This window comes from Amphiprion ocellaris, chromosome 11 (genome assembly GCF_022539595.1).
Source record: "Amphiprion ocellaris isolate individual 3 ecotype Okinawa chromosome 11, ASM2253959v1, whole genome shotgun sequence".
NCBI lineage: Eukaryota > Metazoa > Chordata > Actinopteri > Pomacentridae > Amphiprion > Amphiprion ocellaris.
Genome location: NC_072776.1, coordinates 33,607,765 through 33,625,080, shown reverse-complemented (window position 1 = coordinate 33,625,080; position 17,316 = coordinate 33,607,765). Strand labels below are relative to the sequence as shown.

The window sequence follows — 17,316 nt, the reverse complement described above, 5'->3', positions numbered from 1 at the left end:
GAGGTCCTGAGGTGGTTCCTCAGAGGATGGACCGATTGCAGCAGCTTACATCAGGACCATCAGCTGGAGACCTCAGGAGACAGCGAGCAGCAGGAAGCTCATTAGAAGGAACCTTAATGTCAGCTCATGGAGGAAACGTCTTCATCTGTATGAGGATAAACAACAAGAAGTTTATTTAATGAAGCAGAGTCATATTATGGGATGGATCGTAGTTTCAGCAGCAAAACTGCAGCAGTTTAATGACTACGATTGATTATGGATTGATACTTTGGTATCCTGATTATGAATCCTGTTGTATCCTGATTATTGTTTACAGACAGTCTTTTATTCTGATTATTGATGAACAGTCTGGTATTCTGATTATTGATACCTTAGTATCCTGATTATTAATTATTAACAGTATGGTATTCTGATGATTGATTATTGACAAATGCATCCTGATTATTGATGATTGGCAGTTTGGTCTTCTGATTATTGACAGTATGGTCTTCTAATTATTAATTATTAACAGTATAGCATCCTGATTATTGTTTTTTGACAGTCTGGCGTCCTGATTATTGGTTATTGATCGTCTGGTGGGCTACATTAGACGGAGGTTTAGTTTTCAGGAAGTGTTGCGACAGCGGCAATGTGAGACAGATCTGAAGAAGCCATGTGATGAAGCTTACTTCCTCTAACTGTCTGCGTCTCGTCTTCTGTGATCCGACGCTCTGCGATGGCGAGTACGAGGTAAGAAACCCTCCGTTCTGTTTTCTGATGCTCGGCTTCAGTTCGTGGTCTGAATATCTGGTTTCTCTGCAGCTGAATTCACATCATTAGACGTTAAACACTCGTGGATTTATTAATCTGCTGGTTTTCAGTCGCTGAAGTGTGACGGATGAAACAGCGGTTCTCCACAGATGTTTCTAAACGAACTAATCTACATGTTTCCTAAAGACAGACTGCTATAAGTCAGAGTTAAAGGCTGTATTTCAGTTCTGGACTCCAGTGGTTAGTTTTTAGTCTGTTGTTCACATTATGTAAAGAGATGAGAGATCTTCATGACTGACTGAACTTCTAGTTTCCGTTGTTTGGAGGGTTTCACTGTGTTTCCGGTGGAGGAGGCTTCAGCTCTTTATATTTCTGGCAGCAGTCGCTCTGTGGTTTCAGCTCGAACTGAAAAAGCTTCAAACCCACAGAGGTGAAACACAGTGAAGCTTCAAATATCTGTTCAGCATTAATGGCACTGATCTTCCGTTAAACTCATCATCTCTGCTGCTTTAACTCCCGTTTAAACCTCAATGTTTGAATTTCCATTAAAACAGAAGAAGCCGTCAGCAGTTAGCCAACAACACAACGCAGATTCAATCCATTAAAGATCAATAACTCCTCCCTAAACACTGCAGAATCTGTCTAATCTTTATCTACATTAACTTTAGTATGTTTATTGAAGTTTTCCAGGGCCTTGAAGTCCATAGAGGTGGGTCCAGATTTATCACTTTTTAATGGACTTTTTCCATCATTTCTGAGCCTCAGAACTTCATGAGTCCAGCAGATAGAACCATGACATTTAGGAGGAAAAACACATCTGAGAAAATGTTCAGAAAATGTGGGTAATTTTTTTTTATCTCGAAAAGATGCTAAATTTATCCAAGGACTCCAAAAGAGCCCAAAGACACAAAAATCCACAAAAAATACAAAATCAGCATAAAAAGATGCAAAATTACCACAAAAAATATATAATCACACAAATAGATGGAAAATCACCCGAAAAATCACAATATCAACATAAAAATAGGCAAAATCACTGAAAAAAGGGGTGAAGTTACTCCAAAGACTTAAAATCACCACAAAAACCAGCAAAATTAGCCAAGGACTTCAAATCACTATAAAAAGACATAAAACCTCCACAAAAAGTACAAAACCACCATAGAAGGATGCAAAATTACCTTAAAAAGATGGAAAATCACCACAAAAATACACAATATCAACATAGAAATAAGAAAATCCCCTCAAAAAGATGGAAAATCATTACAAAATATATAAAATTACCCTAAAGACTTAAAATCGCCACAAAAGGGCCAAGATTGTAACAAAGACAAGCAAAATTACTGCAAAAAGACAAAATTTCCACCAAAAAAATCCAAACTTACCCCAAAGCGACGCAAATTGCTTCAAAAAGAGGTAAAATTACCACAGAAAGACACAAAATTACCACTCAAAGAGGAAAAATTACCCCAAAGACTTAAAATTGCCACAAAAAAGGCTAAAGTACATAAACTGACTACAAAAGGACACAAAATGACCACAAAGAGACATAAAATGACCCTAGTGACACAAAATCTCCACAAAATGATGAAAAATCACCACAAAATGTCTGAAGTTACCACAAAGAAACGGAATCACCATAAAAAGACACAAAATCAAGACAGAAACATGCAACATCACCTCAAAAAACAGCCAAAACTACCATAAAGAGACACAAATACTTTCACAAAATGGCTGAAGTTACCACAAAAAACTCAAAATCACCACAAAAAGGGCTGAAAGTATAACAAAGAAACACAAAATCACCACACAGAAATACTAAATTACCACAAACAGGAGCAAAATCACTAGAAAAAGAGGCAAAATTACCACAAAGAAACACAGAATCACCTTAAAGAGACTAAAAATCTGCATACGAATGCAAAATCACCTCAAAAAAGGCCACAACTACCATAAAGAGATGCAAAAATCACCACAAAGAGGGCCGAAGTTATAACAAAGGAACACAAAATCACCACAAAAAATGCAAAATTGCCAAAAACAGATGCAAAAACACAACGAAAAGAGCAGAAATGACAGACACTGTCTTTTTGTGGTGGATTTTGTGTGTTTTTGTGTTTGTTTTATGTCAAATTGTGCTTCTTTTCTGTCCCTTCTGACCAGGACTACCACAGTGAATGCATAGTCCTGACAGTGAAGCACAGAGTGGTCGGTCAGAACAAGTTCTAGACCATGAATGAATCATTTTTACCCACATTTTGATCATTTTTGGCAATTTTGGAGAAGTTTTTGTCATTTTGGGCAGAAACTGAGTAGTTTCTGACCATTTTGGACGAGTTTTGGGGTTATTTTGGACATCTTTTGACTCATTTTACACAATTTTTGAGTCATTCTGGACAAGTTTTGTTTAAAAAAAGTGCATTCTGGGTAAACTTTCAAGAATGGTTTTATGTCTTTTTGTGGTGGATTTGAGTGTTTTTCTGGTCATTTTGTGGTGTTTTCTGTCCAGTTGTGGTCATTTTGTGTCTCTTCTGACCAGGACTACCACAGTGAATGCTTGGTCCTGACAGTGAAGCACAACAAGAATCATTGTTTATACCAGGATCGTCCTCTAGACGCAATTCTTTCTGTGGTTCAACTATTTTCTCATATTTTGTGCTTTGATCAAACGGTTTCATAGAGGAAGATTCTCCACGTGTCCAACATGTTTACACTTTTAGTTCTGACATCAGGACTGTGATGCAACAAACATCCTGATCCTAAAAGTGACTCAAAATGACACATCGGTTTCACTTTTATCTCAAACCACTATTAAAGACAAGTTTTATAAACAGCTTTAACTATTTAATGTTATGTTACGGGTTTTTCCTGTTTGGTTTTAGTTTCGTGTCACATTTTGGTTGTTTTTTGCCTTTTGTGTTCGTTTTGTGTCACATTTTTGTGATTTTATGTCTTTTTTTGTTGGTTGTGCATCAAATTTTTGTTGTTTTTTGCCTTTTGTGTTCATTTTGTGTCACATTTTTGTGATTTTACCTCTTCTTTATTTGCTTTGTGCCACATTTTGGTCAATTTACATGTTTTCTGTTGGTTTCGTGTTACACTTTGTGTTTTTGTGGTAATTTAGTGTCGCATTTTTAGTGATTTTACATCTTTTTGTGTTTGCTTCATGTCACATTTAGGGGATTTTACATTCCGTTGTGCATGATTTGTGTGACATCTGGTAGTTTATTTTACCTTTTGTGGTAATTTTATGTCACATTTTAATGATTTTACATGTTTTTGTGTTTGTCTTGCATCAAATTTTGATTGTTTTTTGCCTTTTGTGTTCATTTTCTGTCACATTTAGGTGCTTTTGCATCTTTTTGTGTTTGTTTTGTGTCATATTTTGGTCAATTTACATGTTTTCTTTTGGTTTTACACTACACTTTAATCATTTTACATCTTTTTATGTTTATTTTATGTGACATTTTTGTGATTGTACATACTTTTTGTTTGTTTTACATCAAATTTTGGTCATTTTTTTGCCTTTTGTGTTCATTTTGTCACATTTTAGTGATTCTACATCTTTTTGTGCTTGTTTTGAACCACTTTTGGGTTTTTTTTTGCCTTTTGTGGTCATTTTATGCTACATATTAATTATTTTTTGCATCTTTTTGTATTTTATTTTGTGTCATACTTTGGGTATTTTACTATTGTTGCGGATGATTTTCCATTTTCTTCCATTTGTTTTATTTTGCTGTAGGTTTATCTTCATTTTCCTGGGCTCTCAGCCTATCTGCTGGTGATACTAATGTGTTTTTGTAGCGCTGCTGGTTGGCAAAGATGACAGAAGTTGTGAAAGTGAAGTGAAGCAACCAGAGCTGCAAACAGGAACCCAGACAGGAAAGAAAGCGCTGGATGTTCACCACCTCAGACCGAGTCGAACAGAAAAGAGGGAACGTCTCTGCAGTCGGACCAAAGGTTCTGGTGGTGAAACACAGGTTGTTTTGCAAACAGTGTTTCTGTAAGAGACTAATCAGAGGCTTTTAAACTGCAAACAGCTTCATAAACGCATAAAATAATCAACATTTCTGCATCACATCTGGAGTTAAACTGTAACTTCAGATAAATATGACCTAAAATGCAGAGAAACGCTGCTAATAATACTGAATACAACAGTGGATCATCAAGGACTTCTAAGAGAGCAGCTTAAGGACGTCTGAGAGAATCCACAAGTTAAAAAAAACTTTTTAAAAGAGATTTTTACTGTAATTTCAGGATCAATTTACTGTAAATTCACAGATTTTCTCAGTTTTGTTAAATCACAGAGAAAAAGAAGCATTAATTTACATATTAACTGTAAAAACTGTAAATGTCCTCATAAATCACATTTTTTGTTACATGCAAACAGTGTTTATGTATTTAAATCTTTTTTTTATCTTCTTAATATTTTACACTAACTTTATGTTCTAACTTCTTTTATACATTTATATATGACTATTTAATGTTTTGGTGCTGGAAATAATTATCAGACCAGTATGAGAAATTCTCTTTGCTGAATTTGTATTTCTTTGTGGTAATTTCTGCAGTTTTGTGTTGATTTTGCATCTTTTTGTGGTGATTTTGAATTTGGTTGAGGTGATCTTATGTTTCTTTGAGGTAATTTTAGCCATTTTATGGTGATTTTACAGTTTTTTTGTTGTAATTTTAAATCTTTGGGGTAATTTAGCCTCTTTTCTGATTATTTTGCATCTTTTTGTGGTAATTTTAACAGTTTTTACGGGTGACTTTCTGTCCTTTCACGGTGATTTTGCATTTTTTGTGGTGATTTTAAGTCTTTTTGTGGTGTTATGTTTCTTTGAGGTAATTTCAGCCATTTTATGGTGATTCTGCAGGTTTTTGGGGCTGATTTTAAGTCTTTGGGGTAATTTAGCATCTTTTTGTGTTGATTTTGAGCCTTTTAATGGAAATTTTACCTCTTTTTTGAACGACTGGGCATCTTTGGTGGGATTTTACATTTTTTTAATGGATATTTTGTGTCCTTTCAGGAAATTGAGTTTCTTTGGGTTAATTTCAATCATTTGGTGGCAATTTCATATGCTTTTTTGTTGTGATTTTGCATTTTCTGTGAAGATTTTTTGCCTTTTGAGGTGATTGAGTTTCTTTGAGGTAATTTTAGCCATTTTGGGGTGATGTTGCACGTTTTTTTGTGACAAGTGAGACTTTGGGAGTAATTTAGCCTCATCTTCTGTTGAGTTTGTCATTTTTTGGTAATTTCACCATTTCTGTGGTGATTTTGCATCTTTTTGGTGGAGATTTTGTGTCTTTTTGTGCCAATTCTATGTTTCTTTGGAGTAATTTCAGCAATTATGTGGCAATTTCACATGTTTTTTGTGGTGATTTTGCATTTTTATTGAGATTTTGTGGTGATTTTGCATTTGGTTAAGGTGATTTTTGCACGCTTTTTGGTGCGATTTTAAATCGTGGTAATTTTACCTCTTTTGTGGTAATTTTACATCTTCTGGAAGTGATTTTCTTTGAAGATTTTGTTTTTTTGTGGCAATTTTGTCTCTTTTGTGGTGCTTTGCATCTTTCTGGGGGTAATTTCAAGCTTTTTTGTGGAGATTTTTTGTCTTTGTGTCATTTTGTGGTGATTTTGTTTCCATTTGGTTGATTCTATCAGAAACATCAAGCCTTCGTATAAAGTTGTGAAAACCTGATTTGTGTCTGTCCAGAATCACCAACCTCCAGGCGGTGAAGCCTCCGGTTCTTCCTCCGGTTCTTCCTCCGGTTCTTCCTCCGGTTCTTCCTCCGGTTCTTCCTCCGGTTCTTCCCCTGCAGAGCAGCACAGCAGCACAGGGAGCCGTTCAGATGCGCATCAAGAACAACCAGAGCTCCACTGAGCGCCTCAGTCAGTCCAAGTCCATGGTGCTGCAGGAGTCCGACCTCCCTCAGAAACCGGTACGTAGAACTCAGAACCAGCAGCTGCAGAACCTCAGCTCAGGTTCTAACTGCCGTCTCCTGTTGTAGATCTCTCGGCATCGCAGGAATCAGTCGCAGCACAACGTTCTTGTTTCAGGAGTCGCATTATTTGAGCCACTGGTGAGTAAAACCTGAAAAACCACAGTTCAGACAGAATTGAGGAAATACGTTGCTGCACCGCCTCCGATTTTGTTCTTATTTGTTATTTGGGACCCAAAACTAAGTTCTGTTAAATATTTTGGCTGAATTTTAAGAAGTTCATCTGTTTTCAGACCTGGAAAGTTCTAGATTCTCACCCTCAAAAAATCCAGTGAGGTAATTTTAATGATTCAATGTCTCCAGAATTATCACTCCAAGAGACATTAAATTTGGTGAGGATTCAGACAGAATAGTTTTCAGACGATCCAAATGATGGAATGGATCCGATGGAGGACCTATCTTTGATTATTGGTTCTTGAAAATGGAAGAAAGGGAAACATTTTCGAACGAGGTCTTGTGTTTCCAGAAAGTTCCTGTAAGTGTATATCTATGGATGGATCCATATTTCTACTAAAATACAGTCTTTGGTCGACATTTCACCAACTTTTGAGGCTTTAACATCAGTAGAATCTGATATGTGGTAAATATGTAAAGACAAGTTTGCAGTTTTTAGATATTTTGACTTGGAACCAGTCAAAAATTGACTTGAAAATTGTACAAAATTATTCAAATTTGTCCAAAATGACAATAATAAATAATTACTGACCCTTGAGAATTAAGAAAATTCGCAGAGTTTTCAAACTTTGGCTGAACTGTGTCTCCATAAAGTTCCTGTCAGTGTATATATATATATATATATGGATGGATCCATATTTCTACTAAAATACAGTCTTTGGTCAACATTTCACCAACTGTTGAGGCTCTAACATCAATAGAATCTGATGTTTAGTAATTATGTCAAGACAAGATTCCAGTTTTTAGATATTTTGACGTACCAAAATGTCAATATTAATCCATTTGGACAATTTTGAGTCATTTTGAACAGGATTTAAGTTGTTTTGGACAATTTTTGAGTTGCTTTGGACAAACTTTAGGTCATTTTGGACACATTTTAAGTTGGAATGGACACAATTGGAATAGTTTCTAGTTGATAGTAATGATGGAATGGATACAGTAAAGGACTATTATGACGAGACAAGATTCCAGTTTTTGGATCTTTTGATGGCGATGTGGACTCATTGGTAGAAAACAAAAACAGGTGTTCCTATATGTTTAATATGTATGTTGTTATATGTGCAAAGATAGAAACTGCTAGTATTGTGACATTTATGTTGGAATTTGTCAAGAAAACAAAAGGAAACCTGTTTGAGAACCATGAGCTGAGAATTTTTAAAAAATGCAATTTTTCTGCATGTAAAACACAATCTGTCCAACAGAGTCTGCAGTGAGTGAATATTGTGTTTCTGCAGGTGGAGCTGAAAGAACACCTGAACGTCGCTAAAATCTCAGAGAGCGGGAAGAAGCAGAGGAAGAACTGGGCTTTGATGTGGACGGTGCTGACCTCAGACCAGCTGCTCCTCTACAAAGACAAACAAGAAACTAGTCAGGTAGGAAAATACTTCAAATCCACTTCATCTCTGCTGCATCTTTACTGAACCTCCAGTTCTTTAAGCTTTCCTCTGTGTTCAGAAACCAGGAGGGAAGACAGATGTGGTCCAGCTGTGTGGAGCCGTTATCGAATGGGCAAAAGAGAAATCCAGCAGGAAGAATGTTTTCCAGGTAACAAACACAAACCTTTTGTTTTTTTCCCCAAATCACTGAACATCTTTTGGAGTCCAGTTAAATTAATCATTAAGAAATGGAAGGAAGATGGAACATGAATAAATCTGATGGAGCAAGACGTCCTCAAGACCTGAGAGACTAGAGAGGGAGGCCACCAAGACTCCTATGACTCCTCTGAAGGAGAAAGAGACTAGAGAGGGAGGCCACCAAGACTCCTATGACTCCTCTGAAGGAGTTCCAGCTTCAGCAGCTGAGATGTTAGAGACTGTTCACCCAATCACTGACAAATCAGTAAAGAAAGGATGGTTTTACCTTGCTGACATGTTTCGACTGCATCTGCAGACTGGCGACGCCTGAGAGGGTGTAGGCCCCCTCGTCCAGGTTCATGGAGCAGCTCGCCCGCTTGGTTTGTCGGTGAAAAAAGTAACGCTATTCTATAATAATAAAGGACAACATGAACATAAGCCAGCTACTGCAGGAGCAGAGTTTACTATCTGGCAGGGTGTGGAGTGTGAGACCAGCTTTTATGGAGGAGATGGATGACAGGTGTGTTGTGCCACAGCTGCCTGGAGTTCTGTGGATGAGACTAAATAGTGATAGGAGACTGATTAGTGATAGGAGACTGATTAGTGATAGGAAACTGATTAGTGGTAGGAGACTGATTAGTGATAGGAAACTGATTAGTGGTAGGAGACTGATTAGTGATAGGAAACTGATTAGTGGTAGGAGACTGATTAGTGATAGGAGACTGAATAGTGATAGGAGACTGATTAGTGATAGGAGACTGAATAGTGATAGGAGACTGATTAGTGATAGGAGACTGAATAGTGATAGACTGATTAGTGATAGGAGACTGATTAGTGATAGACTGATTAGTGATAGGAGACTGATTAGTGATAGACTGATTAGTGATAGGAGACTGATTAGTGATAGGAGACTGATTAGTGATAGGAGACTGATTAGTGATAGACTGATTAGTGATAGGAGACTGATTAGTGATAGACTGATTAGTGATAGGAGACTGATTAGTGATAGACTGATTAGTGATAGGAGACTGATTAGTGATAGGAGACTGATTAGTGATAGGAGACTGATTAGTGATAGACTGATTAGTGATAGGAGACTGATTAGTGATAGGAGACTGATTAGTGATAGGAGACTGATTAGTGGTAGGAGACTGATTAGTGATAGGAGACTGATTAGTGGTAGGAGACTGATTAGTGATAGGAGACTGATTAGTGATAGACTGATTAGTGATAGCAGACTGATTAGTGATAGGAGACTGATTAGTGATAGACTGATTAGTGATAGGAGACTGCTGTGGAAGCTCCGCCAGGCTTCAGAGGGAGAGAACAGAAAGGGAGGAAGCCAGGGGAAATTAATAGAAAGGAGGGAGAGGGGGAGGATGAGGGAGGTCAGCTGGGGGCTGAAGCCGGAACCGAGGTGGGGGAACTGACACATCTACTAAATATTGACTTAAAGGGGTGAATCTTTTTAATCACATACTTTATGTTTTTCATTACTTTATAGAACTGTTTTCACTTTGACATGATAAAGTTCTTTGGTCTTGTCTTGGTGTTCCAGATCACAACAAACACTGGCAGTGAATACCTCATCCAGACTGATAGCTCCTCTACAGCCAACAAATGGTGCGACGCCATCAGAAAGACCATCAACTCCTCAGTAAGAACCGACGCCTTAGAAATAAAAACTGTCATTATCTGTCAGTGTCCTGATCATCTTTCAGAGTCATTACTTAGTAAATATCCATGTGTGTCTAATTTAATCCAACAAGCCAAAGACATTCAACTACATAAACAGTGATGCTGTAATGTTAGAAACAAAAGGGTAAAAAAAAAAAAAAAAAATCTGTAAAACCTTCCTCCATGACCTCCTCAGAATCAGCTGATTCTTTATGTCCAGTGCCTTTAGTATTTTACTGCAACTATGCAAATTTTTACCTTCATATTATGAATATTTCAGAGTTCCAGGTTCTTGACATCCATAGAGGTGGGTCCAGATTTATCACTTTTTATTGGACCTTTTCCCTTCATTTCTGAGCCTCAGAACTTCGTCAGTACAGCAGATAAACACGACATTTAGGAGGAAAAACTGCAACCAGATCAGTTTTACATCCATCCAGGTGTCACTGGCTAAAAACTAAATATGGTTTTGATTTTAGAATTTTTTTTTTAAATCACAAAGGGACCCCAAATTACCACAAAAACACACAAAATTACCCACAAAGACACAAAATCCCCACAAAAAGACAAAGTCAACACAAAAAAAGCAAAATCACCACAAAAGGATGTGAAATTACCACAAGAAGACACAAAAACACAAAGAGGCAAAATTACCACCAAAAAACCTGCAAAATGACCAAAAATGATCAAAATTACCCACAAAACCATGACAAAAAGACAAAAAAAAATGAACACAAAAGCAAAATTACCACAAAAGAATGTGAAATTAACACAAGAGACAAAATCAGCACAAAATATTACAATTTGCAATGGAGCTCAAGTGCAGGAAACAAGCAGAGACACTGGTGTGATGTTAAGGTGTTTATTTTCAGGACTGTGAGCAGACTACAAGTCAACGTAGGAAAATAACAACTGGAATTAATCCTAGGAAAACTCAAGAAAAGCGCTTCACTACAATTAGTGGCGAGGAGGACTAATTACAAAAACTAAGGGCACAAACTCACAGTGGGTAAGACCCAGGCAAGAAAGGCTAAGTCTAAGTTTTCACGACTCAAAACTATAACGAAACTACAGGCTCGCAAATTACTTAGGCTACTATGATACTAACTATAATTTCAACTACTAAGGCTTTGAAACAATATGAAGCAACTCTATAACTATCAGAAACAGATTTGTAAACTATTCAAATAGCTGATTCTCAGACTGGGCTCCAACTGGAAACCTCAGGATGCATATGGTCCAAGGCAGTTGCAGCAGCTGGTAGGTTATGGTGAGAACGCCAGGCGGTCAAGTCGGCTCTGGTGAGTGAATCTGATGCAGAAGGAACCAAGAGAGAGAAGCGACGGAGAACCCAGGTGAGTCCAAGCAGGAACAGGTGGATCTGGAGCTAGGACGAAGGAGGACAACCAGAGTTACTACAGGCATGAGAATCAGTAGTTTCAAAACAACTGTGGTAGACGAGTGAACTGTTACAGGCTGTGTCACGATCCAGCACTGAGAGGTGAGTGGCATCTGGATTTATTGCAGAGTGTGAGGCTTGATTGGCTGCATTCCATCTGCTCCTGAACCAGCTGATGATGGTGATGATGTTGAACACCTGCCGCTGCAATTACTCCATGGAAAACCTAAAAAGGAAGAAAGGGGAGGAGAGAGAGGGGGAGAGGACACTATCTGGGCCTGGCAGCTGCCAACCTGACACAAAAAGAGGCAAAATCACCACAAAAAAACCTGCAAAATGACCAAAAATGGTCAAAATTACCCCAAAGACACAAACAAAAGCAAAATTACCATACAAGGATATCAAATAACGACAAGATACAAAATCAACACAAAAAGAGCAAAATAACCAAAAATGATCAAAATAAACACAAAAAACACAAAATCACCACAAAAAATGTTGACATTGACACAATTAAACACAGTAAAGTTACTGTAGATAAAGAATCCATTGATTCTGAGACCAGAAGGACGACTCATTGATTTTTCATGATAAACTGAACATTTGGCTCAGTGCAATGACAAATGTTCCGTCCAGTTTATATTGTTAATGTAATAAGGCTCTAATGTGATTGGTTGAGACTCTTTTCTCTGCTCAGACTAAAGATGAACGAGGTTTTCCTCTGCGGAGGTCCAACAGTACCGAGTTCCTGCCCAGACACAGTTCTCTACCCAGCTATGGTTCTGCCTCCCCGAACACCAAGAGACAGAACCCGATCCACAGACGTTCCATCAGTACGTATGAACAACTCCAGTACTAGAACATGGTGGAGCTCAGACTGTTCCATCAGTACGTATACATGGAACAGCTTCAGTACTAGAACATGGTGGAGCTCAGGTTGTTCCATCAGTACGTATACATGGAACAGCTTCAGTACTAGAACATGGTGGAGCTCAGGTTGTTCTTTCAGGAGCTGCTGGAGAACAGATCCAGATTAATTTCAAGGTGAAACCAACAGAACCTCTCGTTGCAGACATGTTCGGCAGCTCCAAGCTGAAGCACAGCACCTCAGACAGCGCCGACAAGAACGGAGTGAAGAACCGCCTGAAGAAGTTCATCACAAGACGTCCATCCATGAAGACGCTGCAGGAGAAAGGCCTCATCAAAGGTTCCTTCTCAAAGATCTCTTTAGTTTCATCTTCTGTATGAACAGTTCCATATTTCTGCCTCCAGTCTGAAACTAAGCTTTTATTCAGTCAAAATCGGTTTTACTTCAGTTTAAATTTGGTTTAAGTAAGTGTTTTATTTCATTTTGGTTCAAAATTTTTAACCTGTTTTAGTTTAGTCTGATTCAGAGTTTTAATCTAGATTAAATCTGAGTTTTTGATTGTAATAAACAATAATTTAAACCCTTTTGAAGATCAAACCTGCTGTAATAATGAATATTAAATGTGACTGTGATAACTTGTGTCTCAGATCGAGTGTTCGGCTGCCATCTGTTGACTCTCTGTGAACGTGAAGGAACGACGGTACCAAAGTTTGTCCGGGTTTGTTTGGAAGCCGTCGACAAGCGAGGTACGTTAACGACAGAAAAGGGTTTAATACTCATAGCCACTTCACAACTTTGATTTAAAGTTTTATTTGGCTATGCATCCAGTAAAAGCAAAAAAATGTTTCTTGTATTTCTGCCTGAACTGTGGTTTGTGTTTGCAGGTCTGGATGTTGACGGCATCTACAGAGTCAGTGGAAATCTGGCCACAATCCAGAAACTCCGCTTCATCATTGATCAAGGTCAGTTTAACCCAAACTTACAAATAGACACAAAATGACCACAAAGAGACATAAAATGATCACAAAGAGACACAAAATGACCACAAAGACACAAAAAGACCAAAAATTAAAATAAAATGACTGCAAACTGACTGTAAAGAGGAACAAAATAATCAAAAACACACAAACCGACCTGACTTAAGTCCCTGTTGTTGTGTCTAAATGTCTCTCATGGATCTTGATGCTGCAGGTATTTAATTATCTCAGAGGAAATAATCCTAAACAGCTGGAAGAAACAAACTAAACTCCAGCTCCTGTTAGTCAGAACCTGAATCACATTTATTATTATTAAGTCTTATCAATTTGACCTGCTACAGAAACTGTCTCCATGCCAGTAAAGATTTTTAGACACATTTTAGTTTGTCTTCACCTCAGCATCAGTCTAATCTGCAGCCCTGCTAACATCAGTGAGTTTGTCGCCCCCTAGAGGAGGACCTGGACCTGGACCACAGTCAGTGGGAGGACATCCACGTTGTCACCGGAGCCCTCAAGATGTTCTTCCGTGAGCTGCCTGAGCCGCTGTTCCCCTTCAGGTTCTTCCAGCAGTTTGTGGAGGCCGTCAGTGAGTAAAAACTGACTAAATACATTCATTCATGCAGTTTCCCCCCATAAATCTGTTAGGTGTCCTCTCGAATGCATTTTATTACGAAGATAAATGCACTTTTGAAACAACAAATTCATTGATCGAAAAGCTACACTGAGATTTCACATTCTGACAAAAACACACTGCAAACTATTTAGAATAAGACACACACTAAGTGACAACATGCTAAACTACAACGTTTGTTAAACTACAACGTTTGTTAAACTACAACCCTAACGTCTAACTAATGTCGCTGCTGCTGCTTCTCTGAACAGAAATCAAAGAATCCAAACAGAAAATTCAGGCTGTGAAGAAACTGATCCAGCAGCTGCCAAAACCCAACCAGGAAACCATGAAGCTGCTCTTTAGCCACCTGCACAGGTAAACTGAACTACACCTAACACACACCCGAAATGCACCTAAAATACACCTAAAATACATCTGTACTACACCTGGACCACAACTGAACTGCACCTGAACTGTGCCTGAACCACATCTGAACTACACCTAAACTACACCTGAGCCACACCCGAACCACATGTAATCTACACCTGAATAACACCTGAACTACACCTAAAATACACCTGTACTACACCTGGACCACCTGAACAAGACCTAATATACATCTGTACTACACCTGAACCACACCTGAACTACACCTTAAACCCTCCTAAATCACACATGAAACACAACTAAACTAAGCTGAACCACACCTGAACTACACTTGAACAGCACCATAACTACACCTGAGTCACACCTAACCCTCACCTGCACCACACCTGAGCTACACCTGAACCACAACTCAACTACACCTGAATCATACCTGAACTACACCTGAACAACACTTTCTTTGTAATTTCTTCTTCAAGTTAACACCTGTTTCTGTTCTCCTTGACGTTCTCCAGAGTCCTGGCCTTCTCCAAGAAGAACCTGATGTCCACTCAGGGCATCGGCATTGTGTTCGGCCCGACGCTGATGTGGCCCGAGCTGGACGGAGGGAACATGGCGGTGAACATGGTCTACCAGAACCAGATCGTGGAGTTCATCCTGATCGAGAGCCGAGAGATCTTCAACATGGACGGGAAGTAAAACGAGTCGGAACCAGACGGACTGAAACAGATTCCTTCTGACGATACAGAAAACTTCTTTTAATGAATGAATTATTGCTTAACTGCCATCATCCAAACCTCGTTTAATAACAAACCTTTTTAGCAACTTTACCACATCCATATAATGTACTGCAAATAAATATTTTTAACTGTGTATTTATAACGTACATCTGTATATTTGTAAAAATGATGGAATGATGGTAAATAATGGAAATTAAAAGTGTGAAATTCGGACCAAACTCCATGTAATTCAATGGACGCCACCATGGTCGATTGAGTGATGGTAAGTTTCATGTTGGTTATATGTGATGAACTTCACACTGCAGACACCTTTAAAAAGAGGCACGAAGGACAAGACTTTTAAAACCTGGTGAATTACAGCAACCTGTCCTCTACTGAAACTTATAATGTAAAGCTGCCGCTAACAACAAATGATTTATTGACAATTTTACCCATTAAACAATAAATTGGCTCCAAAGAAAAGCAAAAATGAGCATTTTATTAAATGGTCATTCAGAAAACAAACAGAAAAAATTGCTCATTTTGTCAAATAAGCACCAAAACTGTCCTGTTTGGTTGGTTTTTCAGAAAAATAACTTTAGCAACAAAGATTTTCATTTTTTATTGAAAATTCAGTGTTATTTTATTTAATTTGAATTAAAGTTTTCTCTGTTTTCTTAAAGACAATAGTAATATAATATTATTGGGGAAAAAACAGATAAAAATGTATTTTTGTTGACTGAAACAAAGAAATTGCTTTAATTTGCATAAGATTAAAATCAAAATGTAACTTTTTACTCCGTCAAAAGCCCAAAAAAGTGGCAATTTTTGTGATGCTCCAATTAGAACTCCATTTTTTCTTGACAAATGCTGGCATAAGACTGTGTATTATGTCATCAAAACCCAAAAAGACAGAGATTTTTATGCCATAGCACACAAAAATTATCTGTATTAAGATGCTGCTTTTTATGCTGTTGAAGAAGAAGAATATTCTTTATTGTCATTATACAATGTATAACGAGATTGCAGATAGAAACACTAGTTGCATCATTTTTTTTCCCACCTTATTTCACTAGAGCACCGTAAAAAGTGGCATTTTTGGGCTTCTGACGGTGTAAAATGCTGCGTTTTTATTTGAAATGCGTGCAAACAGATGAATTCTGGCACTTTCTGCTCTCCGTACTCAGCTCTACCTCTGCAGCTGACTGTTAGCATTAGCTGCTAACTTTAGCCTGTTAGCTCTTTATCATTGTGGAGCAGAACTGTTCTTCACTCACCTGTTGCGGCTTCTTCACCTGGAAAGATTCAGCGTTTGAGAGGAGAAGTTCTTGGTTCTGGATTCTTCAGGAGTTCTTTTGATGTTCTTCAGGTGTTCTTTTGATGTTCTTCAGGTGTTCTTTTGATGTTCTTCAGGTGTTCTATTGGACCAGGTGCTGCTGTTATGAGCTGTGATCGCTCAGGTAAATTCAGGACTTCCCAATCTGAGGTGTTCTCTGATCATCTGTTGGCAATCTGAGTTCAAAAATAAAATCAATCTACACAGGCAGAAAAACAACAAAAAATGTCCCTTTGGAAAATGTTTTGCTAAAAGTTGATGAGTCTCTCTGGCAGATTCTGGTGAAATTCTAATCCCAGATTGTAAATTTAAAGGTGAATCAGGTCACAAGATCTAAACTATATTCATTAAAAACCAAGATCCTGGAAGTGTATATACATGGATGGATCCATATTTCTACTGAAATGCAGTCTTTGGTCGACATTTCACCAACTTTTCTAACATCAGTTTAGATTAAATGGTTCCAGCAGAGGATAAATCTTTAATTATTGGTCCTTAAAAACTGAAAAAACAGGCAAAATTGGAAGCAAATTTTACACTTTTCTTCTGTTTTTAGTAGCCAATAATTTAAAATGTGTCCTTTGCTGGAGCCATGTAATCATTTAGATCTGCAGGAAACTATTCTGTGTTTTCACCAAATTTCATGGCTGTAGGAGTTTTATTTCTGGAGCTATTGAACCTTTAAAATGGCTTCATGTGTGTTTTTTTAGGGCAAAAATCCAAATATTCCCATATTTGAAAAACAAACAGAACTCAGTTTTTGGTTCCACATAACAAATCTGTAAATTTGCAGCAATCTGAGGCGGTGCAGGAACATATTTCCTGTATTCTGTCTGGGTGAAGATGGG

At 37.9% G+C, this 17,316-nt stretch overlaps 1 protein-coding gene across 3 annotated transcripts; it reads left to right on the top strand.

Moving 5' to 3' along the window:
* Positions 1-572: 572 nt before the first annotated feature.
* Positions 573-15,371, top strand: arhgap15 (Rho GTPase activating protein 15). 3 transcript variants are annotated; one of them, XM_023290223.3, is made up of 13 exons: positions 573-729; positions 6,462-6,687; positions 6,757-6,828; positions 8,157-8,294; positions 8,377-8,466; positions 10,054-10,152; positions 12,269-12,404; positions 12,644-12,778; positions 13,087-13,185; positions 13,324-13,401; positions 13,868-14,002; positions 14,299-14,404; positions 14,929-15,371. In XM_023290223.3, the coding sequence occupies exons 1-13, from the start codon at positions 716-718 to the stop codon at positions 15,110-15,112; spliced, it is 1,512 nt and encodes a 503-aa protein (XP_023145991.2). In that variant the 5' UTR covers positions 573-715; the 3' UTR covers positions 15,113-15,371. The 3 variants fall into 3 exon arrangements, with proteins under 3 accessions (XP_023145991.2, XP_035813122.2, XP_035813121.2); XM_035957228.2 differs by lacking the exon at positions 573-729 and adding an exon at positions 4,574-4,727; XM_035957229.2 differs by lacking the exons at positions 573-729; positions 6,757-6,828 and adding an exon at positions 4,573-4,727.
* The last annotated feature ends 1,945 nt before the right edge of the window (positions 15,372-17,316 follow it).

What these genes read in the sequence shown, in the direction of transcription:
- arhgap15 (XM_035957228.2), top strand. Translation starts at nt 4,645, where the DNA reads ATGTTCACCACCTCAGACCGAGTCGAACAGAAAAGAGGGAACGTCTCT. An exon ending in CCGCTTCATCATTGATCAAG is followed by an intron (nt 13,402 to 13,867) that starts GTCAGTTTAACC and finishes GTCGCCCCCTAG; the next exon opens with AGGAGGACCTGGACCTGGAC. An exon ending in CTCTTTAGCCACCTGCACAG is followed by an intron (nt 14,405 to 14,928) that starts GTAAACTGAACT and finishes GACGTTCTCCAG; the next exon opens with AGTCCTGGCCTTCTCCAAGA.